General features: G+C 36.8%; 1 protein-coding gene across 2 annotated transcripts; it reads right to left on the bottom strand.

Annotated features, from left to right (window-relative positions):
• Positions 1–511: 511 nt before the first annotated feature.
• On the bottom strand, positions 512–15,042 carry LOC107827293 (TOM1-like protein 9). 2 transcript variants are annotated; one of them, XM_075251877.1, is made up of 11 exons: positions 14,675–14,896; positions 12,930–13,437; positions 12,418–12,496; positions 7,993–8,091; positions 7,779–7,895; positions 7,140–7,300; positions 4,810–4,891; positions 4,481–4,566; positions 2,994–3,182; positions 2,026–2,459; positions 512–1,444 (listed from the first exon to the last, which is right to left on the bottom strand). In XM_075251877.1, exons 4-11 carry the CDS (start codon positions 8,047–8,049, stop codon positions 771–773), a joined length of 1,800 nt encoding a protein of 599 aa, XP_075107978.1. In that variant the 5' UTR covers positions 8,050–8,091; positions 12,418–12,496; positions 12,930–13,437; positions 14,675–14,896; the 3' UTR covers positions 512–770. The 2 variants fall into 2 exon arrangements, with proteins under 2 accessions (XP_075107978.1, XP_016509876.1); XM_016654390.2 differs by lacking the exon at positions 12,930–13,437 and having other exon boundaries at positions 14,675–15,042.
• Between the last annotated feature and the right edge of the window lie 1,630 nt (positions 15,043–16,672).

The raw sequence follows: 16,672 nt of genomic DNA, 5'->3' as shown, positions 1-16,672 counted from the left end.
CAGTGTAGAATCTCAATCTTCCATATAAACCAAAGAAATCTAGTACGACGAAACAACTACCACAACAGAAAACAGCAAGAGACCGTAAAAATTAACCTCCCAGGTTGTAGCTCAGCATCGTATTTCTTATATTGATGTCATTTTATTATGATTCTATTGATGGTACTAATATATTGTCTCTTGTGGCCTTCTTGAGCCGAGGGTCTCCTGGAAACAGCCTCTCTGCCCCTCGAGGTAGGGGTAAGATCTGCGTACATATTACCCTCCCCAAACCCCACTTGTGGAATTACACTAGGCCGATGTTGTTGTTGTAGCTCAGCAATCATTGGACAACAATGGATTATCTTATCACTTTACAATATTGTAAGGTGAAATATTGATGCAATATTTCCCCTGTGAGCCATAAAGTTCTTCCGCTACATGGGTTTCCCAGCATTTACACAAACTTCCCAGTAAAAGCACAAATAACTGCATGACTAGTTATAACAGCAACCAGCTGCACAAAAAAAAAACATAAATGAAGGCATTCTATACATATTCAAGCTGATAAAAAGGAGGTTCGTCGACTTTCTTTCTTTGTGATTTTGGTTTTACTCTCTACAAGAAATGTACAAACTCTCATGAAGAACCATTAAATGAATATGGACTAAAAGGACCAATCTGCGAAAATCAAGTGTTAAGGAAAAAATCAGAACAAACAACAGAAGCTTGATCGCTAAATAGAAGTGAGAACTATATCGGAGGAAAAACAGTGCAGAAACCAGTCACTTTCACATGCTCCCAGCTCTGCCAGGAGTAGTTTTGGATGACTTGAACTTTGAAATGTCAACAAGATCCCCAAATAGTTTGTCTTCCGGCTTTGAGGGCTTTCCAGATGGTACATATGAAGGAGTTGAAACTGGATATGACGAATTATTTAGGACGCCATCATCCCTCACGGAGAGCCCAGACATTCTCTGGTTAAGAAATTGAGTGTTCTGTGGTTGGGCATAACCATAGCCATAACCAGCCATTTGGTTGCCATAAATTTGCTGAGGATACATATAACCCATCTGCCCAGATGGCATTTGTTGTGGAAACATACCCATCAATTGCCCACCTTGCATTGGTTGAGGTGACAAGCCTACCATTTGATTGCTTTGCATAGTCTGGTTCATCATGGCAGGATGTCCACCAGTGATCTGCTGTGCATACATACCATGGGCATATGAACCACCAGCTAGCTGCTGGCTGTTAGCTGCCACCAGCTGATTATTTTGCATTGATAAAGCATTTAGACTACCAGACATTAGCTGATTGTTGTGCATTGGTAGAGCATGTGGACTGCCTGGCAACAACTGACTATTTTGCATCGGTTGAGCATGAGGATTCCCTACCATTTGGCCATTCTCAGCTGCCTCAGCTTCCCATGGAGGTGGTGGAAAAGAACTATTGCTTTGACCACCTAAATCAGGAATTGGACGAGCACTATGTGAGTAACTATTCAGAAACTCAATGAGCAAGAGGGGGCTTAAATTCAGGCAATCCGTAAGACTCTATCAGAAATTGCAAGGGGTTTTACACGTGACAGATAACAGTATCAAACCTATGCCTCTATGCAACCATAACTCTTATGAGTCTTTGCTATTACAAATACTCCCACCATTCCGATTTGTATGGCACTATTTCCATTAGTCCATTCCAAAAAGATTGGCACCTTTCTAAATTGGAAACATTTAACTTAAACTTCTCATTTTACCCACAGTAAGAAGTTCTAGATGTTATGTTTAAGACCACAACTTTCAAAAGCTTCAAAACCACATAAATAATATGGCATGATTAAGACCACAAGTTTTAAAAGTTCTCATTTTTTCTTAAGCTTTGTTACCAGACAATTTATGCCAAACAAATCAGAACTTAGGGAGTAGTTGCTAGGTCTATTCAGATAATAGACAGACATATAACAGGGAGGACAAAATTTGATCTACAGGACACATTTCCAACTGTATACACAAAGAATGCAGGCAGAATGACAAAGAAATGCACCATAAACCGGAGAAGATGACTGCTGTTGCTGTGATATCTGTCCGTTCCACGCCGCATTAGAGCCTTGTGTATAGGTTGTTCCAGGGGCACTTCCATTTGGGTACATAGATGGCAGGGTAGAACTGAAACTCTGTTGTTGAAATTGAGGAGATGAAGGATGCTTCTGCCCAACTGAATATGGAGATTGTGAGTTGCCAGGTGGTGAAAACATGTCAACAAGAGCAAGGGCATTCTGCTGTGAAACAGGACTTGCAGGCTGAGGCTCTCCACCAACAGGAACAAGAGCCAGTGCATCCGCAGCCGTAGGCAAGCTAAAGTCATCTCCACTCAGAAGATCAATTTTTGGGCCAACATTTGCTGTTGTTGATGGACTGCTAGCTGATGGAGGAGCTGGAAGAAGCAACTGTGTCCCTAAGCTAGTACTTGAAGTAGATCTGAAAAGCACACCAAATGACTTAGATGACAAAATTGCTTCACAGTTCACATCAAACTAAGACTCAAAAACTAAAATGAATACCCAGGATTCCCATCGTCTTCCCCCTTTTCTTTTGGACCTTGGGATTTGGGTTTTTTTTTTTTTTTGGGGGGGGGGGGGGGGGGGCGGCGCTGGGGAATTGATTCTTCATCACTCTTGTAATAGCAGACGACTAAGGACTTCTGAACCTTGATAAAATCCTAATCTAATTGATAGTAACTTAAGGTCACTATTTTTAGGCAATTAACAATTTAAGATATCAATCTAGAAAATCAATGTATACTTTTTTAAGCTATAAGCTTTCTCATATACTTAACCAATCATCATTCATTTTGCTAACCAAAAACCAATCATCAAAAGAAACTGAATAGGTTTCTTTTTCTTTTTTCTTTTTTTTTTTTTTGGGGGGGGGGGGGGGGGTGGAATGTCCGGTTCGGACATACAGACGGAGGACGATACAGTTAATAGTCACGACTAAAGAGAACACATTTACCCTTGGTCTGACTGTCTGCTGTCTCCAGTATCAATAAGAGGAGCATCAACATTTACAAGTGGTTGAGCTGAATCAGATTTTGGTTTTTCCACTTTAACAGAAGTTCCCGCAGCAATAGCTTCATGTTTGGCCAATACACGCTGCAACTCATCATTCAGCGCTAGCCCTTGACAAAGCAGTGATTCATCCCTGCATCAAGTGAATGTAAGGATCCACAGGAATCACAACCAGATGGTGCATAATAAAGATTGGAAGAGCAGAGAGGAATGATTTGGAGAGAAAAATATCATGGTCAGTCCAGTACATTTGTAATGTTTGATCAACTATCGTTCTCCTAACTAAAGTACTAGAACATTGACTGCAAAAATAACTGACAGCAGATGGCACTAAAAATGTTCAGCCTTTAGTTTTATTCCCGGCAACGACTTACCCAAGTCTATCAGATATTTACTTAATTGACATGATTTTTACTTCATATGTTTCACTAAGTTATAGTAGTTTTTAAATCTTTATCCAAATAATAAGTGTTTGACTTTAGAGTTACATTCTATAGCATAACATTTTTTTCTCCCTTCATTAGCGCCTTTCTTCACAAACCTTACAATTTGATTGTTTTTTGTGTAAAGTCCCATCAGGCCCTGGTGCTTTTCTACACTTTTGCCTTTGACACTTACAATATCAAGAGGCCATGAAGTAATTGTTATCACATGCGTATTCCACCACTCCCACCAGTTGGAGTCGTGAAGTGCCTATCAAAATTAGAGAATCCCAAAGACTATTGACACTATAAATTGTATGATTATCTCACCTAAAAGCTTAAACTATTGAAGAGCGCACACTTTTTTTACTTAATTAAGTCCTCAACACGCCCCATTAAGTGCGAGACTGACTCTTATTCATGAGCCAAGCACGTGAAAATTCTTTTTGATAATAGGTGGTGGTGAGACTCGAAACCACGACTTCTGCCTGCTCTGATACCATGTTCAGCATGTGACCATTTTACCTAAAAGTTTAAGCTTTTAGAGAGAGCACACTTTATTTACTAATTATTTCCTCAAGAAGCACCATGTATAACAAACTAATTATGACACATCTATGTCCTAGCAAGTGTGTTTTCCTAGTCCATTCAAAACTTTAAAGTTGAATTAACTGACACCCTGTTAAACTATAGCGAGGGTATAATTAACAGTCAACATGTGATAGGGGTTTCTCTGCTTCCAAAACACCTAAACGGTTGATCCAACCTAACCAAGTGTGTAGTTTTATTTGGTTCATTTAACACAACTTTCTCAGAGTTGATTCTGAAGTTTTAGTTGTTTGGAGCATCTGTTGAGCCAGTGGTATTCAGAAATCTAGTTCTTCTCCCCGATCAGTTCCACTTCATCTATATGAATATTGTACCAACAACTAAAACTTTGACAAATCTATCAAGATATCTCGAGAAAGGCACTTAATGAGAAGCGGTCAAGAGTAAAACAAGGCCTTACGTAGTCGAGTTTACAAGGTGTACCACTCTTTGCTTGTAGGTGCGACACTGTTCCACCAAATCAACAATCACCTCTTGTTTCAGTCCCTGTAACCCGACAAGCAAATACATTCTCAGGGAACGAAGAATGTCAACTCAGCAAAAAAAACAGATAAAATTTCAACCAAAAATAAGAACAAAATCAAAGTTACGAAAGTTCAACCCCAAATACCCAGCACTCTACTTAGAGGTAAATATTTCTCTACAACTGACCTGCCCAATTTGCATCCGAGTAAGAATATCTTAATTGTTGAATGATAACCTGAATAGATGATATAAACAAGACTCTACCTCTTTGTTTTCCGGATCTAATGCACTCAGCATTTCAGCAAGTACATCCATGATACCACGTGCATTCTGGATCTCTGTCAAGCTAACAACAGAAAAAGAAGACAATGAACATTAACTACCAAAGCAAGCCTAGCAGACGAAAGATATGCAATAAAGATATCAGGTGTCATTCACCAGCAGCTGCAAATCATCCCCCCCCCCCCCAAGCAAACAGAAATGTCTTGTCCACCAAAAGAATATAATATAGGAAGGGGCATAACACATAAGTTTGTGTGAAGATTGGTATACAAATTGCAGATTCAGAAGTTTAGCAGCTAAGTCAACCTTAAAGGGAATCCAAAGAAGAAAAGGAAGGTCTAAATAATTTGTATTTCTACTGCGGACCCTACATGGGATCACTTCAGCGATCTCAGCATCGCATTGTAGGATTGGACAATAGACTCATAAAATCTTACCAGACACATTATAACAAATACAACATATTGATACTTGATGGATAACATGAACGCGTTCAAAGTAGTCTAAACAAGTAACATAACATATTGCTAGAACTAAGAGAACTCATATTTCTAGAATTAAGAGTATATGTTGACAAATTTTGTATTTCTGGTGCAATAGTGGCCCATTAGTTAGTTCAGATCAGTACATGGATTTCTTGGAGCTGTTAGGAAGAAGGCTGTAGTAGGCTGATTTCTGTGTCCTTGTTATTCTGTTCCTTTTCTGTACCATCTTGGTACCATTCAATATAATCTTTATCTTATCCAAAAAAAAAAGTAACATCATGTGTAGATATAATGATGCATCTCAGAAGAGAGATATCAACACAAATCATAGACAAAAAATGTATCAAAAGATAAGTGCAAAAAGAAAAAAGAAAAGTAAGATGCAAGAATGGAAATATATACATGTCCAAGCCTTGTGGACAGAGTTACCATACCTATACTAGTGGGAGTTAGCAAATACCCCGTGAAATTAGTCAAGGTGCCCAAGCTGATCCATACTCCTGTCATCTTCTCTTTTGCATTCTTGGATTTAGTTTTCTAAATATGTTGTATGTTTGCTATTAGTGCTTCTTCCATCTTTTCTTAGCCGAGGGTCTATCGGAAACAGTCTCTCCGCCCTTCCAGGGTAGGGGTAAGGTTGCGTACATCCTACCCTCCCCAGACCCCACTTGTGGGATTACACTAGATTGTCGTTGTTGTTGTTGTTGTTATTTCTATTTACTTCTGAGTAGACTAAATCTTGGATTATTTAACCTGACATCTGGAGGTCAACAAAATGAAGAAAAATAGTATAATTGGAGTAGTAGTTGGAAACTACTACTGATCCTATGACCCCCCCCCCTCAACTACTACTGATCCTATGAACCCATTAGTGATCACACAGAATCCTACACTATACCTGCTATGATCCTACCATTTCTCAGTTCAACCAGAGATTTGGATCGACTCAATGAACTTGGGAGAGATCCTATAATCTTTGGCAGTTCAAACCAACATAGCACAAGAAGAAAGATATATGAAATACCAGCAATCACTCCTAAGGTTATTCACTGTTATATTTGAGCAATAAGATACTACGATTGCTAATAGAGGAAATTAGTGCTAAAGTTCTCTTCAATTACATAAGCGATGCCTCAGAATGTAAAGGGTTTGCTGGAAGGTTGACAGCAGCAGGTGATACCAAAATAGAAAAAACAGATACAGAGAACTATTCCATTGTGCATCTTCTGGACAATATGGCTGGAAAGATACAAGGCTTGCTTTTAAGGGCAGAGAACTCACATTTCTAGAATTAAGAATAGTTGTTTACAAAATTTGTTCTTTTTGTGTAAAAATGGATCACTAGATAGTTTTAATCAAGTACATGGATTTCTTGGATCTGTTAGGAGGAAGGGTGGTAGTAGGCTGTTCCCTGTTGTTTTGTTTCTTTCCTGTACCATCTTGGTACCATTTCAATAAATCTTTACCTTAACCCCAAAAAATATCTCTTCCATTCTTTATTGCACTCTCATCAAATTGACAGGTTTCGTTGACTTTAAACATGACTTGTTTTATCACATGCCTAAATTTACATTTGGTTGAGGCGTTGAGCTCAACCATCAAACTCTGTAAAGGCATGCACTATCAAACTACTCATCAATCAAGTCGTGCAGGGACAAGTAGGAGAAGATTCTCCTAGACTGGCTCTCCCTTCTCACTTCTCAACACTAACTTTACTAACCGCACTTGCTGACAGCTCCACAATAGGACAAGAAAAAGGAGAAAGAAATCATAGCAAAATGAATTAAAAGTGTTAACTTCTTTCCAGAGTTAGAAATAAAGATTCACCTCAAGGTTGGATATTCAACCTCTGCAGAAGACTCAGCTGCTTCCTGTCCGGATTCAGGATTCCGTAGATTCTGTGGGTATGAAGCCAGTGGATGTGTTTGGGGGGGTGTGAACACTGGGGCTGATCTCTCAGATCTCTGAGGGAACACAGCTCCAATGCGCTGAAATGTAAAGCAATATGTTTAAAACTCCATTTTGAGAAGGAAAGGTGAAGCTAAAGGAATGATATGACATGACTAACTGTGAATGAACAAACTACATGTAGTGCAAGCTGGAAGTTTGGTTCAATAAGCATCTGTATTGGAATTTTAGCGACCATTGTACTGTTTGGAGATATGCAGTCCCCCAACAACTTCTATGCTGCAACTGGGCCCTATACCAATTAGTTGCTGATGGGGTGATATTCTAGAAAACTAAACTATCATACTCATCAAAAGACCCAGTTTCTTTTCCAAATTGTTTTAAGACCTCTTAATGACATGAACTATTATCAAATAGACCCAGATACACAAACTAAAACCAGTAAGAAGAATTACCAGCAACTCCTGGTATGCTCCATAAAATTGTGGACCTCTTAATGACATGAACTATTATCAAATAGATGCAGATACACAAACTAAAACCAGTAAGAAGAATTACCAGCAACTCCTGGTATGCTCCATAAAATTGTGGGTATCTTGCCCTTGGTCCTCCAAATGCTTCTTGCCATGTGTCTATCAAAATTAATACTTTTTCCTTGACATGCAAGTCGGGTTGCTGTTACAAACAGTATATATAGATGCCTTAACTTTATGAAGAGAGAAAAACGTTTTAAAAAGGACATAAGGGAGTTCGAGAGTCGGTAAGAAGTCACCTTCTTTTTTACAATTTTCACCATCTCATGAAGGAGATCTTTCTCAGCAACATGCATATGGACAATATCCCCACAATTCTTCACAATTGTTTCCAACAGCTGAAAAATGAAAACTCAAATTATCTAATGTCCAGTCAACTGTTTGCTTTGATAGGCTGGAGTACTGACTTCTGAGCATAAAAGAAGGTTGATTTCGGTAATCCTTTATGGTTTTAGAATCTTCTTTCTTTATTGGTTTATAGATCTTTAGAATCATAAAAAGAGAACATGAAATTTCAGACTCTCATAAAGGTCACAGTGCTAAAGAAGCAAAAAAGTCTCACGAAGCATGAAGATATGGAAAACCATTCCCATTTGTATATTCTGGACCACATGGCTGGAAAGAAATAATGCTTACTTTGAAGGAAAGAGAAGCCATATATAAGATAAAAAGCAAACTCTCATAGTTCCGAGCCTAGCTCCAACAACTTCTTCGTGAGGAAATGTACTTCTTTTGGTTTGAATAGGGGGTTGCCCTTTTTTTGGTTGAAGTAGCCACGACTTTGGTGGTAGTCAGTTTAAACCCATAAACCCAGGTCCACTTACTTGTAATTTTGGTGTAAAAGTAGTACATTAGAGAGTATGGATCAATATCTCCGTTTTTTGTATTTGCTGGGAGGGAACATATAGCTTAGTTGGTTTTTTTATAACACATATAGCTTAGTTTTTGTTTGGCTGGTTGATTAGTCCTGTACTGTTTTTGCACCATCTTGGTACTTATTTAATAAAAACCTTACCTTATCCCAAAATAAAAAGGTCACACTGCTAATGAGGGGACATCTAGGCAACTAAAGACTTTTAAAGGTTAAAGCTTGATAGAGTAAAAAGATGTGTCTATTTGAATGCCAAAACAAGCCTATCTTGAGATACTTCATAGAGTTTTTGCATGAATATTAATTGTTGTTTCCAACTCTTGCAAGGATTTATGAGAAGTAAACTAACAGAAAGGACAAGTTTGATGAATATTCCAAGCTGAAGATAAGAATGTGACTAACTGCTGCTGATGGATTTAGACCGCTGCAGCACCCTCAACTTCAAGAAGATAAATGACTTTCCAGGCAGTGAGTTAAAGAAAGAATGCCTGCTGCAGTGCATAGATGAGCTGGAACAGCCACTCTCGAGAGGCTTTTATACTGCTGCAGTGCCTCATATTTAAAGAAAAGTCGCATCTTCGGGTGGTGAACTGGAAAGGAAGACCACTGCACGCTGTAGCGCTCCTGACACAAGCTTGCCAGCCGCTGCAGCGGCCTCATAGTCATCGGCTGCAGCACTCGAGCAGAAAGTTCCGTATCAAGAGGATAACCCACTAAACCCAGCTGCTGCAGCGGTCAGTTTGGCATCCGCTCCAGAGCCCCTGGACGCTGATGCCAAAATTTGACTAGACGCGATCCTAGTCAAATTTTGGGGGGTCTAAATAGAAAATCTCATCACCCTGGAAAGGGACTTACTTTGGAAAAGAGGCAGAGCCTAAAGATTGAAGCTTCACTCCTTCAACCCCAAGATCAACAGATTCCAAGAGGCAGATTTGTGAAACTTTTCATCAGATCTTTCTTCTTCTCATGACCTTTTCCATATCTGTTTATGTATTCTGTATTTGAACTCCACTATGAGTAAATCTTTTTGTTGGGATATTGATGGATCTTAATGTTTTGAAGTAAGGTTTAATTAGTGTTGTCAGAAGGCTCACTTAAAGCACGCTTTATCCCTGAAACTCCATGAAATCGCAAGTTGTGTGCTTCGCCTCACTTAGTTAGCCCTTTAGTATCGGCTAAGGTGCCAAGGAGTGCACCTCTTCACGGACTCTCTTTTTGAGTGCACAACACTAGACCATAAATATAGTTGAAAAATTCATATATTAATTGTTAAGAAAACCTTTTGCCGAACTTCTAGTTATTAGGAACAAGAAATTAGAGCTTTCTGGGGAAAAAATTTAAGAACGAACTTTTCTCAAAAAAGAATAGGAAATTCGAAATTTAGAATAAGAAAAATATCCCCTAAAAACTTAAAACTGCATCTTTTCTTCTAAATCAAAATTTTGAAATGGTCTTTGAACTTGATTGACATGATTTTTACTTCATATATGTAACTTTATTGTAGTTCTTTTTCATTCTTTTGCTCAAAAAGGTATCGTTTGTTCTATACCCTATAGTTACATTTTGCTGCATTACATTTCTATTCATTATTTTTTCCATAAGCACTTTGCACTATTGCCTACGCTTTAACTTTGTTTTGCACTTAAATCCCCGACAAACTTGGCGTTTCTCACTTTTGACTACTCTGGGTTTAATCTTTTCATTCTTCATTCATGCTTGTATGAATTGACCTATCATTTACAAATCCATTGATGATTTTGGTAAGGGCATACCCTTAGTAATTAGGGTTTGCGATACTTAATTATGAAGTATGTTAATTCTAATTGAAAGAGGAAAACTAATCGAATTTCCATATGAATCTACCGCATCATGATTTCCTTTTCCACTAGATCTTAACCAAAAGGGAACGACTGAACAAGTGAATGAATCTAATTGTGGTAGTTACGATAACCAATAGGAGTCTTGAATAATTCTATAAACCCAACCAATTGATAAAGCTTTCTTCATTTTAATGCATTACAAGAGTTCAACTAGATTCATAACCACAAGGAGTTACTGTTTGCAACAAATTATTTGTGATACAAAAATAAATCGTAACCACAATATAAATATGAAGAAACACAATTTTATTGATAAACAATGCGGGTACAATTCTGTTTATCCCTTGATTCTTCCTCCGCTTTATTCTACGTGATTTGAGGGCCTTAGCGGCGTATTTCTCGAATGTAGGACTTTAAGAAAGACATATTTGACATGTCTTTGATCTCTTAATGAATATTCCAAGAGTTTCATGGAATTTCGGAGATCTCATATTTGATCTCTTTGTACATATTCTGAGAGTTTATGGAATTGTTGAGATTGTCTTTGAAGAAAATATATAGCCTTATTGATAGGCATGAATTAGGGTTAGGGTGGAGTAGCCACCAAGTAACCCTAATAGACTCCTAATATTTCAAGAGTTGTCTTGAATTTAGGACTTATCTTGATCTGTTAAAATTTTAGTCTCTACCGTTACTTAACTAGATAACTCGTAATAGTTCAATGCAATTGAGAGAGGCATTCATACCAAAGGAAGCTTACTTTCAAACATCAAGTGAAATCAAGATCCCAAGTCCCAACCTTGTCTTCTATCACATCAATTTTTCTCATCGTTCAAACTTCCCTTTCCAAGTATTCTACTGGCTTATTTAGTATAGTTCACTTAGTTGCTGGAAAAGAACTACCGTAAATTGATTTCTCATTAAGCATACCTACTTTGTTCCATAAAGAAGCCAATCACGTGGGATGACAATTTGACTTGTTATGAAAGAATCTAATCACCCAGCCCAAAGCAGAAAGGCAGTGGGTGGAGTAGCTCAAGATCATTATAAACCCCGAAACCCTTGTACATTCAATGATGGACAAATACAACATTTTTTAACACTACATGGATTATATTTTGTGGCCTTTTTCCGGAGAGAGAGGGAGAGAGAGAGAGGAGGTTCAATAGGAGTGAGCCAAGAGTCGAGCCAAAGACTAGGCTTGATAGGTTAATGAGTGGACCTAGAGTAATATTAGTGGCTTGATGGGTTGAATTGAGAGAGAGAAATCTTGAGCAACTCCACGGGCTGAACTGAGAGAAAGTGAAGCCTAGAGCAATAGAAAATAAAGAGAGAAAGCGGATGTGAAAACAAGTTCACCAAAGTTTTGCTCTGATACCACGTAAAGGAATCCAAACATCCAACTCAACGCCTTAAGGCAATAAGTGGAGTAACTCGGGATCTTTACAAACCCCTTTGGAAAGTGGAAATTTGTAGACAACCTATGAGAGACAAGTGTACCATTCTCTATCAATTGCAAATTCATTTTAAGTTTGACTAGGTACATATCAAGGCTACAGCTTTAAGGTAACAACCACCAAATAAAGTGAGAATTTTCAGGGACGCGGATAAAGCCTTACCAAAACTAGCAATACACGGTAATAGCTTATTAGAAATTCTTGAGATGGATAGTGGCATTATATCACCACTCCACCTCAAGGGTAGTCCATATAATGTATATGTGGGTTTTTTTAAATAAAGATCATATAGCATACATAAATAGATGTGGTTAACAAGAGAAAATGAAAAAAAAAATAATGAACATGAAACAATTAACACGAGGAGGTAGCATAAATTTAACAAATTTGTGTGAATGACTGAATGAACATCTACTACACAAAAGAAAGAAAGTAAAAGAAAAACAAAAGGTGGAGACTTAACAATCACATGAATGAAGTACTAAAACATCAATTTTGTCAGCTTTAGAAACTTACTGTCAGAGCGAGAAGTTGGACTTTGGGATTCTTACTACCAAGACGCCTTTTTATTCCTTTCACCACATCTTTGGCTTGCCTGGTAACCCCAAAAAGAACATAAAAACAGTAACAACTTTAAACAATCTTCCGCCGAAAGTAAAATAAAATACCCATATGATCAAGCCAATAACAAGAGGAAAAATTAAAAAGGACAAACGGAAATTTTTTGTTAACACTACTACATGATGCGAGTGCAATCTAGTTCATCGGATTTCTATTTAATGTTTTTCTTTTATATCATATTATTAATAATAAGAAGCACCACAGATGTGCAATATTGCAGAAATTATATACAAAAGGTCTAAAACCATAATAGGTAGGGTATATCATATTATTAATAATATGTACCACAGACGTGAAATATTGCAGAAATTATACACAAAAGGTCTAAAACCCACACTACCAGTTATGCGAAAGAGCTAAGAAAATCTAACATTTGTTTTACGCCGTTTAAGGATTCATATTTTTACCAGCAAAGAAAAATTTCAACCACCAGAACGTGAGTTGATAGCCAAGAGGTCCATCTCTTTCAAAGCATCTTCCACTCCTTTCTCATCCACAATACCCAGATTTCCATTTAATGAATGTAAAATTAATCCTCAATCTGAGTAATGAAATTATCAACTGTGAATATGAGGTGTTCTTCTCTGGAGCCAGAAAAAGCCGTCAAATCATGGAATATATGTGCTGCACATATAGCTGAAAGGACAGATTCTAAACCACTTTGACAGGCTGCATCGTCAGATGCAATCAAAATTCTTTTCCTTTTTTCTTTTATTTGTTAGATTGTAAGTTTGTCAGATCCACTCATTTTACAGGGCGTACTCAAGATTAAACAAATGCTCTTCATCAAGGTAGTCCACCTAGTTTAGCTTACCGAAAATTGAAACTGAACTCCAACAAAACAGCAGATGAAAGAGCATAAATAAGCCAGACTGCTCGTAGCTTAACTTCTGAATCTCAAATTAAATCTGCCCACTGTTGACCAAGAGATCAGCCTAAATATGAACACTCTCAAGATAGCCAAATAGACAGATATACACTTCCTTTAGAAGAACGTAAGCAAAAATATTATTACTGCAAAAGTTAGATCAGCACTAAAAAAGTGCAGATGCGTACAAAAGTTGATGTTCCATTTACAAAAAGGTTCAAGCTGATAAAGAGCTAATAAAGTCTTATCATATCCTCTTTTCCATATGCATTATATGACTTATACCAGACAGCTAACAGAAATAGGCAAAGCTCTTCGTTTGTTTTTTCTTTTTTAATCAGGTGCAGTCGAAGCCCTCCCCCTTCAAAGCACCCTAATTCTTTTCTGTCCATACTACCAAGCAACATAGGTATATAGACGCTTTTAACACACTGCATAATGTTTAACCCTTGAGGTTGTGCGTTCCAGGAGTCTTTGATCAACTTAACATTGATATATTTGCCTCCTCACAACATTGGCGTAGAAGTAATTAAACTTGACAAGGAATAAATAAGATAATATACAAAACTCCTCATTGAAAAAACTAAACTTTTAGATAATATAACTTTAAACTTCAGATGGATCCATCGCCAAGCAACATCTCCCTGAATACAATTGTAACGTGAAACCAAATTGCTTATTGAGTTTCTTGAAAACTAAAATTTAGAATTCCCAGCTGACACGACCAGCACTATTATACCTCCTAAAGAGATGATGAGAATACATGCAGGGATTTCTCCACGAATTCTTGAAATCAGGAGTTATCAATTTTTCATTATGTAAATTGAAATTACGTCAATAAACCGAGAGTACAAGCAGTTTGGTCCCAGAAGATCATTCTATCTAGCAGGAGCTAATAACACAATCCTTCACTTACTTTTTTGCATAATATCGCTTGTACTCTCCCTGTCTTCTTAACCAAACAGGACTTAGTCTCATTATTCCCCTCATCAAATTAACAGTTTCTTCAAGAAATCCTCAACACAATTACTATTAGTATTTTTTTATGGTAAAGAGGACATTTGCCATTATACTATACATTTAACTCAACGAGCAACTACTTAAGTACTACATTTAACTTCATAATCCAGTTCTAAACTCAGTCTAAATCATCCACAGTTAGTGTCAACTCTCTGATGATTAATAAATCTCAAATCACATAAACTAAAAATAAAACAAAAATAAAAGATAAAGAGGCAAAAGTTTAATATACGCAAAATCATAGATTAAATAGAAGCATCATACGCGGGATCGTGATTGCAAATATCGCAGATCTCGAGATTCATAGCCCAATCAGGACCTATGAGCATGTCGCTCGTTGCTCTTTCCACCATTGAATTGACCATCCTTGTTTACTTCTATTCACCTTGAACCAAAACTCTCCAGCTGTCTCCTATCAAAATCACCGGTCAACTCCCCGGCGATATCGCAAGAAAGATTCGCCGGCGAGAATTTCAATCTGCACGCGAATCCCTGAGTTTACGAATCAAACAGTTTTCTAGAATCACACGGCTCTCTCTCTCACACTTTCTCTCTCTTCACTGTGTTCGCTCCTTTTTCTTTTTCTTCCTTAGATAAATTTTTCAGTGACGAATATGAATATTTAGTCCCTTAATTTGGTTGGCTTTTTAGTCCATTTCAAAAAAATCAATACATACCTATTTTTAAAAATTCTTAATATTTGCATTCCTATTTTATCTTAAGGAGATATAAGTGTAGGGATGATTTTTTGTGAAACCTACTATAAATTATTGTTGATATTTTATATATATTTAATGTTTGACAATATTACTATTAAAGTCAATATGTGCTCACTCTCTATTCAGTATGTGCTCACAGCTCACCTAATCACCTTCTATTTAAATGTGGTTACATTCTATTAGTTATTTTGGCTGCATATTTATTATTTCACTACATAAGTAGTACTAAATAGTTTTCTTCATCAAATTTAAATAGATAGTAATAGAATTGAGGGCTAGCTAACTTGGTAAGTTTTATACTTCACATTTGAGGTGGAGCGTTCATAGCATCTCCTTTCATTTTCCCTCCCCTCCTTTGATGTAGTTCAGAAAATAAATGATAATAAATTGTCAATTTTATTTCATTACTTCGAATGCTATTTTTTAATTTCGTGTTAAGAATATCAAATAAATCAGGACGAAAAATAATTTATTAAAACCGGAATAGGGAAAATCAATTAAGGAATGGAAGACTTTAAGAAAAGGCATGGAAGAAGACCAATAGAAGAAAAGGCCAGTAAAGTCTAACTATGTCATGGAATTGTTTACTTTGCATTGGTGGTCGCAAGTTCGGCCGACATTTTTTGATGGACGGTAAGGTAAGAACTTGCTTAATAAAGATTCTTCATTGGAAGTGGTCGCGTCACCATCGCATTATATAGGTCAAATAATTGGAATATTAACTAATAAACCCCTGTGATTTCTTGGATGTGAAGAAAGTCCACAACTCCACATAGTTTGTAGATACGTACCATTTGGATCTTGTAAAATTTAGAAGGAATTTCTGCTTTTTTTACTCGTTGTCAAGTAGTAACACTCTTTTTATGACACTAATCAATAGAAACTAATAGCATCTAATCACACTACTAGTTAAAACCAACATTTAAGTTAGACACATACTCAAAGCTTCTATTGACATTAATATATGAACATGTCTCATTGACTAATACTTGGGCATGCCATATTATTATGCGTTTTGGAGTGCTCGATTTGTCATTTAATTTTCAGCACATCAGAAATGAAAATAAGAAACTATGACTACAGTATCTCATTAGTAATTTTTCATTTATCGGCCAAGATAAATCATAATATATCATTGGACATTGGTTTCCCTCTTTTTAAAAGAATCTATCAATTTATATTTAGATTTAGTCATTTGTTGCATGTGCTTACAGAGTCATTTGTATATTATTGGCTTCATAGAAATTTTCCCTATATTCCATCTTCTTATGTTCTTTTTTCTTCTTTTTTTCAAATGTCAAGCATATAATTTATTGATTTTTTATACGTGATATAAATGAATATTTCGTTTCATATGCATGTCAATATGAAATTTCAAAAAGAAATGAAGCGAATGTGAGTAGGGTTAGACCAGCCAGGGGTGGATGCACATAGGTGGAAACAGTGCCATCCGATACCGCTTCCCTGAAAAAAAATATTAAACGATTATACTAATATTTTGCAAAAATAAAGCAATATATAATAACGACATCGCGTCCTAGCA

This window comes from Nicotiana tabacum, chromosome 1 (assembly GCF_000715075.1).
Source record: "Nicotiana tabacum cultivar K326 chromosome 1, ASM71507v2, whole genome shotgun sequence".
NCBI lineage: Eukaryota > Viridiplantae > Streptophyta > Magnoliopsida > Solanales > Solanaceae > Nicotiana > Nicotiana tabacum.
This window is presented reverse-complemented; position numbering and strand designations above follow the sequence as displayed.